The sequence below is a fragment of the Nyctereutes procyonoides genome, unplaced genomic scaffold (assembly GCF_905146905.1).
Source record: "Nyctereutes procyonoides isolate TBG_1078 unplaced genomic scaffold, NYPRO_anot_genome, whole genome shotgun sequence".
Lineage (NCBI taxonomy): Eukaryota > Metazoa > Chordata > Mammalia > Carnivora > Canidae > Nyctereutes > Nyctereutes procyonoides.
The window spans coordinates 50,981,165-50,996,634 of NW_026575125.1; the positions used below are offsets into that span (position 1 = coordinate 50,981,165).

The 15,470-nt window shown below is 46.9% G+C and overlaps 1 protein-coding gene across 3 annotated transcripts; it reads left to right on the forward strand.

Annotated features, from left to right (window-relative positions):
* Window positions 1–10,556: 10,556 nt before the first annotated feature.
* PJA1 (praja ring finger ubiquitin ligase 1) lies at window positions 10,557–15,186 on the forward strand. Of its 3 annotated transcripts, XM_055339117.1 has the most exons (3): window positions 10,557–10,691; window positions 12,603–13,123; window positions 13,688–15,186. In XM_055339117.1, exons 2-3 carry the CDS (start codon window positions 12,831–12,833, stop codon window positions 14,736–14,738), a joined length of 1,344 nt encoding a protein of 447 aa, XP_055195092.1. In that variant the 5' UTR covers window positions 10,557–10,691; window positions 12,603–12,830; the 3' UTR covers window positions 14,739–15,186. The 3 variants fall into 3 exon arrangements, with proteins under 3 accessions (XP_055195092.1, XP_055195090.1, XP_055195091.1); XM_055339115.1 differs by having other exon boundaries at window positions 12,603–15,186; XM_055339116.1 differs by having other exon boundaries at window positions 10,563–10,691; window positions 12,929–15,186.
* The last annotated feature ends 284 nt before the right edge of the window (window positions 15,187–15,470 follow it).

A 15,470-nucleotide genomic window follows, 5' to 3' on the forward strand; every position in this document is an offset into this window, starting at 1 on the left:
TTATTAATCTCATATAAAGATTGAACAAAGTAGGCTCAGGGAGGCTCATGGTCACATAGCTAGTAAATGGCAGAACCAAAATCAAGCGACATCTTCTGATTCTCAGGCCATGGAGGGGTCCAGGGAGACAGATATTTAGAAGATGGGATTAAGGAAGCACCCAGGCCCAGAAGCCCTGACGACACCTGTGTATTCTGAAATTCCCTCTAGATGGGTTCCTCACCTGGGGGTGACTTTGCAGTGTCTGGAGACATTTGATGATCACAACTTGGGGTGGGGTTTGCCCCTGGCGCCTAGTGGGTAGATGCCAAAGATGCTGCTGAATGTCCTCCAGGGCACCGGACAGGCCCTATAAGGTTGAGGCATAGGGCCCAACATGCCAGCAGTGCCACAGTGCAAACCCCGCAGCTTCAGAAGCTCCCGGGGCTAGGCAGTTTCTCATGGTCTCGGCCCACCCCTGGTCCCTCTGCCTCCACGAATGCAAGTATCTTCATTGTTGCTACTTACTTTTTACTTCTGCCATTTATGCACCACTGGAAAACATTCCAACTATGCCACAGTGTTTAAAGTATAAAATAAAAGCCATTCCTCTCCCCTCCATTGTAACTCCCCAGAGATAACTACTGTTACTGTAACTTTTAGGGAACAGGTTGGACTCCACGAATGGAAAACAACTTGTTTTTCCCCCTCCAGTCTCTGTGATCTATTTCTTTTCTGCCTCTTGGGTGAAATCTCCTAAAGAGCCATAACTTTTTCAATCATTTTCAGGAAATTCAAATAATCCTCTTCTAATTCTTCTCAGCAATTAACACATCCAGCTCAGTGCCACAGATGAAAGAAACCCCAGATGTCACTAAAAGTTAAAGCTTTTCCCTTCTCTGCTGGGCCTATGAGGTCCAGAAGCAAGGCTGCCACAGTGGTCAGGGCTCTGCTCCCTTGTCCTTCCCTACCATTTGTGGAGTATGCCTCTGTAAGGAGGCATCATTTATTTAACCAGGTAGCGACTGGTGGGCATTGAGGTCATTTCCAGTTTTTTACCTTTAGAAACAATGTCGGGACATCCTTGTACATATGCCTATCTATAGTTATTTTTTTAAGATTTTATTTATTATGAGAGACACACAGAGAGAGGCAGAGATACAGGCAGAGGGAAAAGCAGGCTCCCTGCGGGGAGCTGGATGTGGGACTCAATTCCGGACCCCAGGATCATGCCCTGAGCCATCCAGGTGTCCCTTGTTAAATTACATCTTTAGGATAAATTCCCAGAAGACAAAGTACCAAGCTCTGCATATTTAAAACAGTGAAACCTGTTTCCAGAATGTTCTACACAGCAATTGTACCAATCTATGCTCCTACCAGCAGAGAATGGGAGGGCCCATTAAGGATCTTGGGTCTGAAGTTTTCTTTCTCTCTCCCCCTGGCTCTGGCTCTCTTTCTCATAACACAGTGCCTGGCACATACAAAGAAGACCAGGACTGCATTTCCTGTTGAATGACTGGGTACTGAGAGTTAGCTGGGCTTCCTTGCTGGTCCTCCCATCTCCATCTCTGATCCATTCTTGACCCCTCCAGAGTGAAGGCCCTAAAACACCATCCCGTCAGCCTCCCTCCCCACCTCCAGAGGCTGGCTCCCTCTGGCCCACTCCGCAGGGCATGCTGTGGCCCATCTTCTCCCTGCTCCTGTCATATCTTCTGGAGGCTTTGCCTCCCCCTGCCTTACACTCCAGCCAGGCACACAATGCTGCCCACCTGCCTCAAGCACAGCAGGCTTTGGCTCCTTGCCCAGTGGTTCCCTCTGGCCGGACTTCCCTCCTCTTCCCTTCCATGAGTAGACATGCATTGGTTTGTGGCTCTGCACTGTTCATTCCTCTCCTTTTCTTAGACTCCTGCTTCTTTTCAGTGAATTGTCTGCCTCACCGGGGTAAGATTGGTGAAACTGTCCATCCGTGTGTCTGCCCACCACGATGAAAGCCAAAGGGACATAGCCTTCTTTTCCATAGCCCAGTCTAGCCAGAGAGCAGGCATAGGACTAAGATTGGTCCCTGGATACTCTCTTTGGACTCTGAATCTGGAGCAGGTAGTATATGAATACAGGAGATGATTTTCATCCATTTCAGTGGCAGTCCCCTCATCAAACCGTCCCTACTTCCTGCCCCTGCCCAATGCTTCCTTTGCTTCTGTTTCCAAACCTGGTTCTCTAGCCTTTTCCTTCATTGTGTAAGCTCCTGGTAGCCTAGTCCCAAATTCCACAAGTGCCTTTCTCCCTCCAGGTATGCAGAGATGGTTTCTATTGCTTGCCACCAGAAGTTTCTAGAGAAAGCCCAGCTTAGACGTCCCTTCCTCTGCAAAGCGCTCCCTGGTTCTCTGAACATCCTCATAGCACCAAGTACAGCCCACCCTAGAGTTTTGGGGTTTTTTTTCTGTCCCTTTCACCAGAGTAAGACTTCATGTGGGTCCCACCATTGTAAACTCAGTGCCCAATCCAGAGCCAAGCCTTCAAGGCAAGCAACATGGAAGGACTAAGCTAATGAACTGGTAGCTCTGCCCCTATCTGGCAGCTTTGGTGGCTTAGACAAACTCTCATCCTGCCATGAAAATGATGCCAGGGGCTGCCCCCACCCTTTGTGAGACTGGCTGGGAATAACATGAGCGGATTTCTGTTTGGGGCCCTCATTCTGTCTTGTGCCATGGAAGATAGAGTGGGGGGGGGGGAGCAGAGGGGACTGGGTGGGGGAGGTGGCTATTGGAGCAGCTCAGGTGGGAGATGAAGGTGAACTGGATTAAGATGGTTGCGGTGGGTACTGCAAGGGGAAGGGGCTGACTGGTGAGATCGTGAACTGAGCATTAGAAGGGAGTCGGAAACTCAGTTTCTTCTGCTAATTCTCAAAGCAAGAACTGGTCGTTTGAGATGGCTTCCCTCAGAAGGAGGTGGTAAGGGAGCACGTGTGCATATGCACGGGAGACCGTTAGGGAGGGTGTCACACTGTCTCCAGAATCCCCCCTCCTGCCACCAGCCACCATGAAGGCTGCCTGGCCTGTTTTCTAAAGAGCTTCCCCAGGCAGCAGGGGAGAGAGGGGAAGGGGGGCCAGCCCCCACACCACTCAGCGGAGGTGAGCCAAGGAGCATCCAGTCCTCTGTCCTGCTGCCCTGGCCATTACAGGCTGCCAGGTGCCTTGTTTGTAATGAAAGCCTTTAAAAAACCATGTGTATGGATGGTCATGCATTCATTTTTGTTCATTTCACTAATACTCACTGAGCCTGGAGCACGCAATGCGCCATGGACCCTGCTCTCAAGAAGCTCCGGAGCTGGCGGGGGAGAAGATGCGTAATCAGGCAATTAGGAACCAGTGTGAGCGGGAGGTAAAGCGCTGGTTGCTATGGGAACACAAGGAGAGGCCACAGCTGCTGCTCCTCTCAGAAGAGTGGTGGTGAGCAAAATAGGAGGCATGAGGCAGGCAGACCTGCTTGCCAGGCCCAGGTCCACATGGCCCAGCCGACGTGTCCAGGACCAAATCTTCTGGTGCAACAATTCCTACTGCCTCTCTGCCCCTTCTTTGCCTCCTCTAAGAAATGAGAAAGGGGAGAATGATAAGAGGCCAAATGAGACCCTGCATGTTTGTGCATGGTCCCTAGTAGATCTTGGCTATGTGGTAGGTACTAGGAATTTTTTTCAAAACATATTTGTTGGTTGAATGTTTCCCAGGCTACTGGACACCAGCAGTAGAGCTGTGAACAAGGCAGACAATGACCTTGCCCCCACAGAGGTTATAGGAATTTGAGAGGAGAGACTGATAAAAAAAAAAAATCACGGCACAAGTAATTACTATTGTGATGAGTATCATGATGCTGCTGCCAGAGTGGTTCAGAGTAGGAGTATGCTAGGGGGCCAGGAAGAAAGATTTCCTGGACGAGGTGACATTTCAGCTAAAATCAGAAGGAGCAAAGAGGTGGGGATGCTGCATTCCGAGTTATGAGTTACAGTGACCAGGGAGTGTGATGATGCTGAAGCAACAGGGAGTCTGGTATGTTCCAGGCAAGAAGAGGAGGTCAGTGAAAATTGGGGTGGAAAGGCACAAAAGAGGTGGAAACTGAGGATGCTGGACAGGCGGGTAGGGCACCTGTGAATCCATCCTCTGGGCTGTGGTGAGTTTCGCACTGGATCCTATGTTACTCTGGCTCCCATAGCCGATCCACTTACCCATCAATACCAAGATCAAGGGGCTTGACTCTGGGCCAACTTGTAGAAGTTTTTGTAGTAATGAAAGCTGCCAGAGCCTTTGGAAGACGTTTAGGCCCAAACTCTTATTTTGCTGAGGCCCAGAGAGAAAGAAGACTTGCTCCAGGTCTCCTGACAAGCAGAGTTGTCAGGCCTGGAACTAGCACCCAGTCTGAGAGGCCACCCAGTGCTTCATGCCTCTGCAGAAGTCTAAAGTGGGGGGGTGGTTTTTGGGTTTTTGTTTTGTTGTTGTTTGTTTGTTTGTTTTTGGAGATACCATTTTCTCTCCTTCTCCAGGTAACTGGCAGTGTTTCCAGTTCTTTTTTTGACTTCCTGCGCTTCCCCTAGAGTTCTTGTTTTCAAAAAGACACATTTTCCTTCACCTCAGCTCCTCATTTGCTTATGCTCCACCCTTCTATTGTGAATGGGGTAGCCAGAGGCAAGGCTCGGATCCCAGGCTGGGCCCAAAGGAGCTACTCCCATGCCAGCCAGCTATTGATGAATCTTCCAGGCTTACCCTAGCTTCTGCCCTTGCCCCTTCCCCGATCATGTTCCATGAGCAAAGTTCTCCCTGATGACATGGTCACACCACTTCCCTGCCCAGGCAGGCCCCACCATACATTCACTGGCAGAGGGTGTCAGCCACCATCTCATATAATCTCTCCATTGCTGAGAGGAGAACAGGGAGGCCAAGGGAGGGAAGGGGATCCACCCAGCATCAAGCCCAAAGGATCTGTGAACCACGTTCTGGCCTTTCAACTCTGCCTACCCCTCCCCTCTGCCCTGCCCCACCATCTCCCAGTATCATTAACTGGCTCCCTTCTCTCCCTGTTGATGGAAGCACAGATGCACGGAGGGTTGAAGGGAAACCCTATGGGGAGAGGGTGGCCCAGCGCTGCCAGAGCAGAGGCTTAAGGGGGAAGAATGAGGGGAACCTGTCCTCTGCTTCTCTAGCATAGCTGGTGTCACATGCCAGCTAGCCCTCTACTCACCTCCTGCTGCTGAGGGCCAGCAAGCAGTTCAGCCACGGATAAAGTAAGCTGCTCTAGGTCTCCACCAAGAAATGTCCCCACCTGGTAGGACTCCCTTTTAGTCAGGAACGGAGGCTACCACATTCTTCCTGTCTTAGGCCTGGAAGTAGCCAGCTTTGGAATTGATGGTCCTGGTCTCAGATTCCAGCTCTGCTACCTCTGGCTGGGTAGCCTTGGGCAAATCCCTTCCAATGTTGGAAACCTGGCTTCCCCACCTGAATGTAAGAGTTGCTACCTTACCTACCAGCTAGCTACAAAGATTAAAGAAGAGAGCCTATGTAAAGTACCTGGCAGGTGGTAGGTGTTTGATGAGTTGTTGTCTCCTCCCCACACTCTGGGCTTGCCCCTCCAGCCCCACTCCCAGGAATCTCTTCCTGATTTCCGGCAGAGATCCTTGGGGGAGAGGCTGGGACCAGCTCTTAGCAAGAGCTTGTTGGCTCTGGCGAGAAGAGAAGGGAGCCAGGTCCCACAGTAGACAGTCCTAATCCCTGAAACTTGGCAGGAGGCACGCAATGTGAAGTTAAGCCAGGGGAAAGGATGGAGGGCAGGAGAGATTGGAGGGCCAGAGGAGGAAGAGGAGGCAGGTGGCTTTGGAGCCTGTGGGAAGTCAGGACAGTGGGGAGAGGGCCAGACAGCACAGGGGCCCATCCTGCTGGTCCAGGCAGTGCCAGATGGTTATGAGAAATAGAGAAGGCCTCTGGACTGCAGGTTGCTTGAACCTCTCTTGATGGCATCTACTCTTAGGTTATCCTGGGGCACAGGATCTTCTGTCTCATTGGGACCCATCTAGGCTCTAGCATGAGACTCAGCTTGGCCCCATCCAGCTTCGGACATCTGGTCCCCATCCCACATCCCTGTTCCATCCCTGCTACCTTGAGCCAGGCTCAGAGTTTGTTGCCCTCATTGTCTGTCTCCACAACTAAACCCCTGATCCCCATTCTGATCAAGGTTCCCTTTTGACCTATCATTCCCTGCAACCCAGAGGTCCCCAGACATCTCTGACTTAGACTTTATGATTATTCTTCATAAGGAATTCCCCTCTGTCTCCAAAGTCATCAGCATGAGTCCCTACAAAGAGGATTTAATTTTGAGGGTCTGGATGCATTTGCCTAAAATGTGTCCACTGGCTCACCTGCCCCTCTTGCAGCCAGGAGCATCACGAGAAAGATGCCAAGCAGGAATCCAAGCAGGAATCAGGGAGATCTGGGGCCAGGAATGGCCCTCAGTCTCCCAACACTGGTGATGATGGAGTCTGTGGCCTGGATCAGAGTTAACTCTGTAGCTGGGATTAAGGCTAAGTTTGTGACCAAGTTCAATGTGACCAGGGTTCATACATTCCTTCTGGTTGCAAGCAACAGAGTTCAACTCTGGCTAACTCAGGCAGAAGATAAGGCTGTATTTCAAAGATATTGGGCTAGTTTTCAGAATTGTTTGATTGATTTGAACATGACTCAGCTCCAATCTTCCCAGGATCTGTGTGTCTCCTTTTGAGTTTCAAATCCCCAGGTCAGGAATCTGTGCTCTAGGATCAGTCAAGCTAGCCATGGTGCAGGGCCACACATTGCCAGTGGAAATTGGAAGGGCTCCAGCCTTGGGGAAGAAGCAGTTTGATACCATCTACTAAAATTAAAAGGATATGCATCATTCGACCTGGCAACCCTACCTCTGGGACATTATTCCATGGAAATGAAAGCCCTGGCACCTAAGGACGGATATGTACATGCACTGCAGCATTGCTCATAGTGTTAAAAAAAACAAACCCTGAAAATCATAATCATCTATCAATAGTTGATAGTTGAATAGATTATGGCAAATCCACAACATGAATACTAGGCAGTCATTGAAGATTAGTAATTCAAGCCATACCAGTTGATTTCAGGAAGTATTATTTAGTAAGAACAGCAAGAAGTACAAAAATACATATATGATCCCATTTTAATAAAAAAGGATAAGCAAAAACCCATGCACATATCCCACACATACACACATAAGTATACATGTCTCTGTATCTGATTATTCACATATAAAGAAAAACATGAAATAATGAATACTATATTACTGAAGTAGGTTATGGAGAGCAGTGATATAGATAGAGGAGGGAGACAAGTACATAGAAGAAAAGGCTATAATTTTTTAAATGCACATAGGATTTCGTTTGTGAATGTATCAAACATTATACAGGTATGTGTATATATGTATATGCATATATGTGAAATTAGCAGCACATATTTTCCCCAGGTTTTCATTTGTGTTTTACTTTGAATTGTTTATCTATCTCTGTATGTTTTGCCTGCTGGAGGATTTTGTTTTTATGTAATTGAACCCCTTCTTTCTTTGGCTCTTGTATGTTTTGTCAAACTCATAGAGGTCTCATCTACTTCAGGATTTTAAAAAAACCTTCCCCGTAGTTTGTTTTAAGTACTTTTATAAATTCATATTGACATTTGAAGGAAACACCAACTTGGAGAAAGTGTTTACAACTGTACAAATATAACTGACATCTGGTCTCTGGAATATATAAAGAATTCCTAGTAATCAATAAATTGGTCCAACAACTTTGGAAAATGGCTTGGCATTTCAAGTTGAGGTTGAGATGCTCTGATCCGTGTCCTGCCTGCTGTGAGCCCCACCTCCTGGCATTTCTGACCTTGGGGTACCCCCTCCCCATAAGTGTGGACTAGACCCCTAGACCATTTATTTAAAAAAATGGTATAAACATTAGGATGCCACTCCCGAGATCTGCCTTGAAGAAATGTCAAAAGAAAATTTCCAGGACAAAAAAAATGACATAGGACAGAAACTTAGATCTATGTTTTAAAAAGGCAGAGGATTTGAGAAGGAGTAAATAAAAGTATAAAAGGACAAAATCTTGCATTTTTCTTAACTGATCTAACAAATAACAATTTGTTAAAAAATAGCAGCAATGTAATGGATGATAATGGCTTATGGACAAGTGAAATGGATGACAGCAATGTTATAAAGGACATGAGGGAGGAATTGGGTGTACTCTGTTATAAGGTACCTGCACAACCCATGAAGTAAGGTTGTATCGTTTGAAAATGGGATTGGATTAGTTGTAAATGTACATTGCAAACTCAAGGGCAACCACTGAAACAATGTAAGAATAAGAAATATAATTGAAATTATGGGAGGAAAAAGTGGAATCTTATAAAATGCCCAATTAAAATTAGAGAAGGCAGAAAAAAGGGAGAAACAAGGAACAAAGGCAATGAATAGGAAACAGTTATAAATAGGGTAAATATTAATCCAACTTATCAAGAATCACTGTTTGACTACATCAGTTAAAAGAGCAGGGACTATCAGAATGGATTTTTTAAAAAGACCCCCCCCAAAAGATGTTGTTTACAAGAGACTCATCTTAAATATAAAGACACAGAGAGATTAAAGGTAAATGGATAAAGGGAGATATACATGCCAACATTAATAAAAAGAAAGCTGGAGCAACTCTGTTAATTCCAAATAAAGCCCATGTCAGAGCAAGAAACATTATCAGGCATAAATTACATGATAAAAGGTATAGACTCGTATCTGAGCATCTGAAGAAAATAAAATCTGCTTAATCTGTATGACAGGTACATGCAAACATGCATTTTATACTCTTCTGTATATTGGAAATATTTTAAATTATCTGATAAAAATCGCATCCTTTCTTGAGTACAAAAAATATAAACATTATATTAGGTTTACTAATTGTGTTGTTCAATCTCTCTATATCCTTAGTTTGTAGTCTATTTGGTCCATTTATACCATAATAAGTGTGGTTAAGTCTCCCACTATAACTGAAAACTTTCTGATCTCTCTTCATATTTCTAACATATTTGCCTTATATATTTTGAAATCACATTGCTTGGCATAGAAAGTTTACTAACTGCATCCTCTCTATGAATGAAAGAACCTGTTTTGTTCTCTTTAATCCTTTTTACTTTGAGTTCTTGATTTTTCTGATATCAACCTTGGTACATGTCTCTTGTCTTCTTTCTTGCTTTTCTTTTTTTCTTTTAATTCCTCCCTCCTCACTCCTTCCTTTCCTTCCTTCCTTCATTTCTTGTGGTATTTAACTGGCATATATTTTCCATTTCTATATCTGCTTTAAGTGAAACTCATATAAACAGCATATAATCAGATTTGAAGAAAAACAAAATACTTAAAATGAGAGTCTGCCTTTTATTTTTTAGGTATTTTATTTATTTATTCATGAGAGACACAGAGAGAGGCAGAGACTTAGGCAGAGGGAGAAGCAGGCTCCTCACAGGGAGCCCAATGTGGTACTCGATCCCTGAACCGGGATCACGCTCTGAGCCAAAGGCAGACATTCAACTACTGAGCCACTCAGGATTTCTGAGAGTCTGCTTTTTTTTTAAATTAGTGTTAATCCATACTATATACTGATATACTTGGATTTATTCCTGCCCTTTGGGTCTTAAAAAATATCCTTTCTTGTTGCCTCCCACCTCACTTCTGCAGTTTGATAGATTGAATTTTTCTCTTTGTTCAACATATTATTTTTTTTAGTGGTTTGTTACACATACATCCTATTCCTATTATATTTGTTACCCTAATGTTTCCTGTCCTTGTATTGTGCATTTTGTTTCCAAGAACAAAACTTTGCTATTGTGAACATGGAGAGTCTTTACATTCCATAAATATTAAAGATGCATTGTAAAGTGCAATTAATAAAAAAGAGTTCAGAATTCTGTAAAATTATACAAATCCAAAAGGTATAGCTATAGTATTTTTAAACTGCAATGAGATTACCAGATTGTGAGTCGGTATTACGCTTCATGACTGATCATTTCTTTTGGATAGAAAAGGTTGGTTTCGTTAACAGAGAAAAAAATTAACAGCAACAAATTCTACTGTAAACAGTTCAATTGCTTCAATTACCAGGTTAAAAAAAAAAACGAACCTGCAACTCTAGATAAAATTTCACATTTTTTTATGCTTCTAGTACAAACCATGCCATATAACATAGGATATGATATATTATTGTAATTACTTGAACATCGGAATTAATCAGGAAGAATTTGTGGACTTCATCTTTAAAAAGGGGAAACAAAAACCAAAACAAAACAAACCCAGAACAGAAGAGGGTATGGCTAAATGTTTAACATTTGCTAAAGCTGGCTGTTGGTCACATTTTTTGCTGTCCTTTTCTGTATCCTTGACGATTTCATCATTTAAAATGAAATCATGCTCTCGGGCCCAGCCTGATTGGTCGAGAGCAGCTGCCGCCCCGCCACATCGAGGGGGCGGGCCCGGCCGACGCCACCAGCACTTCCTCCGCCGCAGTCGCCGCCTGCCCGGCTGCTGTCTGGCGGGGGAGGAGCTGGAGACCCGGAGCAGCCCCGGCGGCCCTGACGGTCGGCGGCCGAGAGCCCCTAGAGCTCCGCTCGTCCAGAAGAGCGCGCGGGTGTCAGCCCTGGGTGAGTGGAAGGCTGTTTCCTCAATTCATCCGGAAGGGGCGGCGGGGCAAGTGGCGGGGCATGGGGACGAGGATTCTTCGGGGTCCTCTAGCGAACAGATTTTCAGGCGCGCCCCTTGGGAAGGGGTGGGGTGGACGCAGGACCTGCCTGCAGAGTGAGGCCTGTATCCCCCGACTTGTTCGGGGGCGTCATCCCCCATCTCCCAGCCGCCTTCGCATGGCGTGGCCTCTACTCGAATGGCTTTAATTGCTGTTTGAGAGGGGAGTGGGGGTCCGGGCCCTCCCCTACTTCTTCCCTCCTTGGTCCCTTTACAGAGCACTCCATGTCCTGTCTTCCCCCATTTTGCAGTTGTTTTTCCTGAATGGCAAATTGTTCAGATTTTTAGGTAAATATATTATTGTTCCCAGGAAAAAGAATGGTCTGAGAAACAAATTATTACCAGGGAAAAACTAGACCCTTGCCTGCCTTTCCTTTCTTTTATTCCCCTTCCCTGGCCATTGGTTTGGAGTTGCCGTGTGAGCAGTAACGTTTTGCCATCTCTCTTTATGACATTGTGACCCCCTCCCCCTCCCCATGTCTCGCATGTGTGGGCAGGGACATACACAGACACATGCATGCATGGTGCGCGTGCACATGCACGCACACGTACACAGGCATACATACAGACACACACACAGAAACCTCTCATTGCAGCCCCCTCCCTGCACCCCCCTCATACTCAAGGTTTTGGCACATCCTCTTCCCCTTGAGGACGTGGACAGACACACATACACACACTCTTGCACAATGTCACACCCTCCTGTGTCTTTCCCTGCTTCTCACTGCCTGCCACATACCTCCAGAAGCAGCCCCCTCCTTCTTCTGCCTCTGTGTGAGCACACACACACCACACACACCCCTTCTGGGGCTGCCCTAGCCCTTGCCTGCCACACACATAACGATAGCGTTTGATTGCTGGCTCCTCTTTCATGTGCCACATACATACATACATATATATGCACGCACACACTCTCATTCACACAGCCCTCACAGATGCTCCCAGCCCTGCTCCCCATCTGCTACATACGTGCATAGACAGCCCTCCTTTGCTGGTCCCTGCAGTGCAAACACTCACATAAATCCTTCTTTGGGGACACCATCACCTCCCAGCTAGCCACATTCGTGAATACACATATTTCCCTGATTGCTGGCTCCCTATTCCACCCACCAGCCACCCTCACATCCCTCTCCTGTGCTGTCCCTCTCATGGATGCGTTCACTCACACTGACATTCTCCACTGTTGCCTCCCATTTTGCTGAATACTCACAGACCATGGCCACCCTTGTCCAGTGCTACCAAACCCTTTCTTGCCTGCCACAGACATGTAAATGGGCTCCCTCCACAGAGTTGCAGCCACTGCACATATACAGCCACACATGCACATTATCTTTCTGTCATGCTTACACATACCCCTCTCCTCTGAAGCCACCCCCTACCCTGGCACCTGTCATTTCCCTACCCACATCCAGAATGGGTGTCCTTCTGTCTGACACTAACGCCTCTTCCCAGTACACCTGTCCCCTCCCCCTACAAACATGCATCTCTTCATTGCATGATGACTGCCCCCCCTTCCACCTGTCCCTCTCCTCCTGACAGACACATTAGGCATTCATGAACACATGGTGATCTCTTTTTCACCCCATCCCAATTTGCATTTCTCCTGTCTGTCTGCAGGGCTCAGAAAAGATGCAGATACCCCATAAGATAACCACAACAATCTTTCCTCTTCCACATTGGCCTAATTTCACACTACTTCACCCACCTTCCTAGCATCCAGGCACCCCCATCTTCTGTCAGATTCTCCCCCAAGTCTGGCTCTCCAACCAACCCAGCTTTGTAATCATTTTGCCAACATTAAAAATGTGTTCCAGGTCTACACCTGACAGTCACTGGAATGCTACTTCAGGCCTTAGAAGAAAGTGAAACTAATTGTAAAGGCCCCTTATCCTTTCTGTTACCTGCCTGCTGAAGTGAAAATAGATCTCCCTGCTCTTTTATTCTGAACTGATTTGACTTTCCCATCTCCCAAGCTTGTGCAGGGAGCAGGAGCCTTTCCGCTCAAGGCCCAGCTATATTGGAAACCCTCCTAAGTCAGAGCCATGGGTCAGGAATCTAGCAAGCCCGTATGGCCCAAGCCAGCAGGAGGGTATCAGTCCAATACAGGCAGGAGGTATGGAAGAAGGCATGCTTATGTCAGTTTCAGGCCATCCTCGAGCCAGCAGGACAGGATTTCCAGCCAGAGAAAGACAACATCCGAAGTCCCAATGCACAGATCAGCCCCCAGTCAAACCACCAAGAGGAGCCGGTCACCATTTTCCATCACCCGTCGTACTTGGGAAGACAGTGAGAGCTCTGGAGCCAGCCTGAATGTTGATAATGAGGACTACTCCAGGTACCCACCGAGAGAGTACAGGGCTTCAGGTAGCAGAAGAGGATTGGCTTATGGACATGTTGACTCTTTTGGGGCAGATGATAGTGAGGAGGAGGGGGCTGGGCCTGTTGAGCGAGCACCAGTTAGAGGGAAAACTGGCAAGTTTAAAGATGATAAGCCCTACGACCCAGAGAAAGGGGCCAGGTCTTTGGCTGGGGTGGCTCCACAGTTCTCTAGCTTTAAGCGTGATGTGAGAGAGGAGCTTGACAAGTTAGACCCGGCCCCTGCAGCAAGATGCTCTGTTAGCAGAGCTGAGTTCCTGCAGCAAAATAGCATGGCCTCTCAGATATCTGCTGAAGGCAAGGTGGCTACCCATTGTGACAGCCGGGAGAGTCAGAGACGGGAGCAGAATTTCCCTGCACATCCCAGCAGGGCTCCTGTGAGTATTTGTGGTGGTGGGGAAAACACCCCCAAGAGTGCAGAGGAGCCAGTGGTGAGGCCTAAAATCAGAAATCTGGCGAGCCCCAACTGCGTGAAACCAAAAATATTTTTTGATACTGATGATGATGATGATATGCCACATAGTACTTCCAGGTGGAGGGATACAGCCAACGCCGAAGGCCACTCGGATGGCCTAGCAAGAAGAGCCAGAGGTGAGAGTTCAGGTGGCTACTCTGAGCTGAAGTACCCCGAAGACAAGAGGGAAGCCAGGAATGACCAAAGGAAGCCAGAAAAGGTACCAAGACGGCGGCGAACCATGGCTGACCCTGACTTCTGGACATACAGCGATGATTACTACAAATACTGTGATGAAGACTCTGACAGTGACAAAGAGTGGACTGCTGCTCTGCGGCAGAAGTATCGAGATCGAGAGCAGAATCTGTTGTCCAGTGGTGAAAGCTGGGAGACTCTGCCAGGGAAAGAAGAGCACAACTCTGAGCAGGTCAGAGTGAATGCTGGTGCCAGCGCCAGTGCCAGCCCGGGTACCGGCGCCAGCGCCGGCAGCAATAGCAGCAGTGAACTGGAAGACCTCCGAGGACCATCTCTTCAGGAAGAGGAACACGCATCCCCCAGAGAACGAGAAGCTCCTTGGCTCCAGTACAACGAAAATGAGAGTAGCAGTGAGGGGGATAATGAATCTGGTCAGGAGTATCTACAGCCTGGGGTGTTCATGCTCGATGGAAACAACAATCTTGAAGATGACTCCAGCGTGAGTGAAGACCTAGAAGTGGATTGGAGCCTCTTTGATGGGTTTGCAGATGGCTTGGGGGTGGCCGAAGCCATTTCCTACGTGGATCCTCAGTTTCTCACCTACATGGCACTTGAAGAACGCCTGGCCCAGGCAATGGAAACTGCCCTGGCGCACCTAGAGTCTCTCGCAGTGGACGTGGAGGTGGCCAACCCACCGGCGAGCAAGGAGAGCATCGACACTCTCCCTGAGATCCTGGTCACTGAAGATCACAGTGCAGTGGGGCAGGAAATGTGTTGCCCCATCTGTTGCAGTGAATATGTGAAGGGGGAGGTGGCAACTGAGCTGCCTTGCCACCACTATTTCCACAAGCCGTGTGTGTCCATCTGGCTTCAGAAATCAGGCACCTGCCCTGTGTGCCGCTGCATGTTCCCTCCCCCGCTCTAAGGCCAAGGCTCTTTATACCTGGTCAGATGATTTTCCCCATCTGAAATACACAATACTGCAGGAGCCCTCTCAAAATTAACAATTGAAATGAAAACCAATCAGTCGATTAATCCACACCTGTCATTCCTTGTGGTTATTTCCAATGTGAAAGCGGTTGCATACTATGATTGCATTAAAAAATCATAACTGTCTCTTAGAGGTTAGAAAAGGAAAACTAAACTTTCTAAATGCTACTCGAGATTACAGTAAAAACATACATTTTCTAACCTGAAAGCTGAACTAAGTTGCATTTGTTTTCTTCAGTAGAATATGTTGCTGTTAACTGTAACGACAGGTTTATCTGTCAAATATGTCCAGAAGGCATCATAATTTCTATTGCATGTTATGGGTTAATATTCCTGTAATTGCAGTGCCGTAAAAGCTTATTAAAGTTCTCCTTTTGGTTTTACATGGCATAGTGGAATTGTTTGGTTTTGTCTAAAATGGTGGTACTCAGTGACTCTATCATTGATTGCTTGCCCTTGCATCAAAAACGGGGTTTTTTGTTTGTTTGTTTGTTTTTTTGGTGCTCCCAAGAGTAGAAAAATTTTTGAGTGTCACTGGAAACGCTGACTCCCAACAACAGCAAAAAATTAGGGATGATGATTTCTAAAAGTAGGAGTAAAGTGTATGACTGTTAAACTACTCTAGGGGCAAAAGTCAAATAGAGAGTACTCTGTCAGTCTGAGGGAA

Excerpts from the sequence above, each read along its gene's own strand:
- PJA1 (XM_055339115.1), top strand. The coding sequence starts at position 12,831 with ATGGGTCAGGAATCTAGCAAGCCCGTATGGCCCAAGCCAGCAGGAGGG.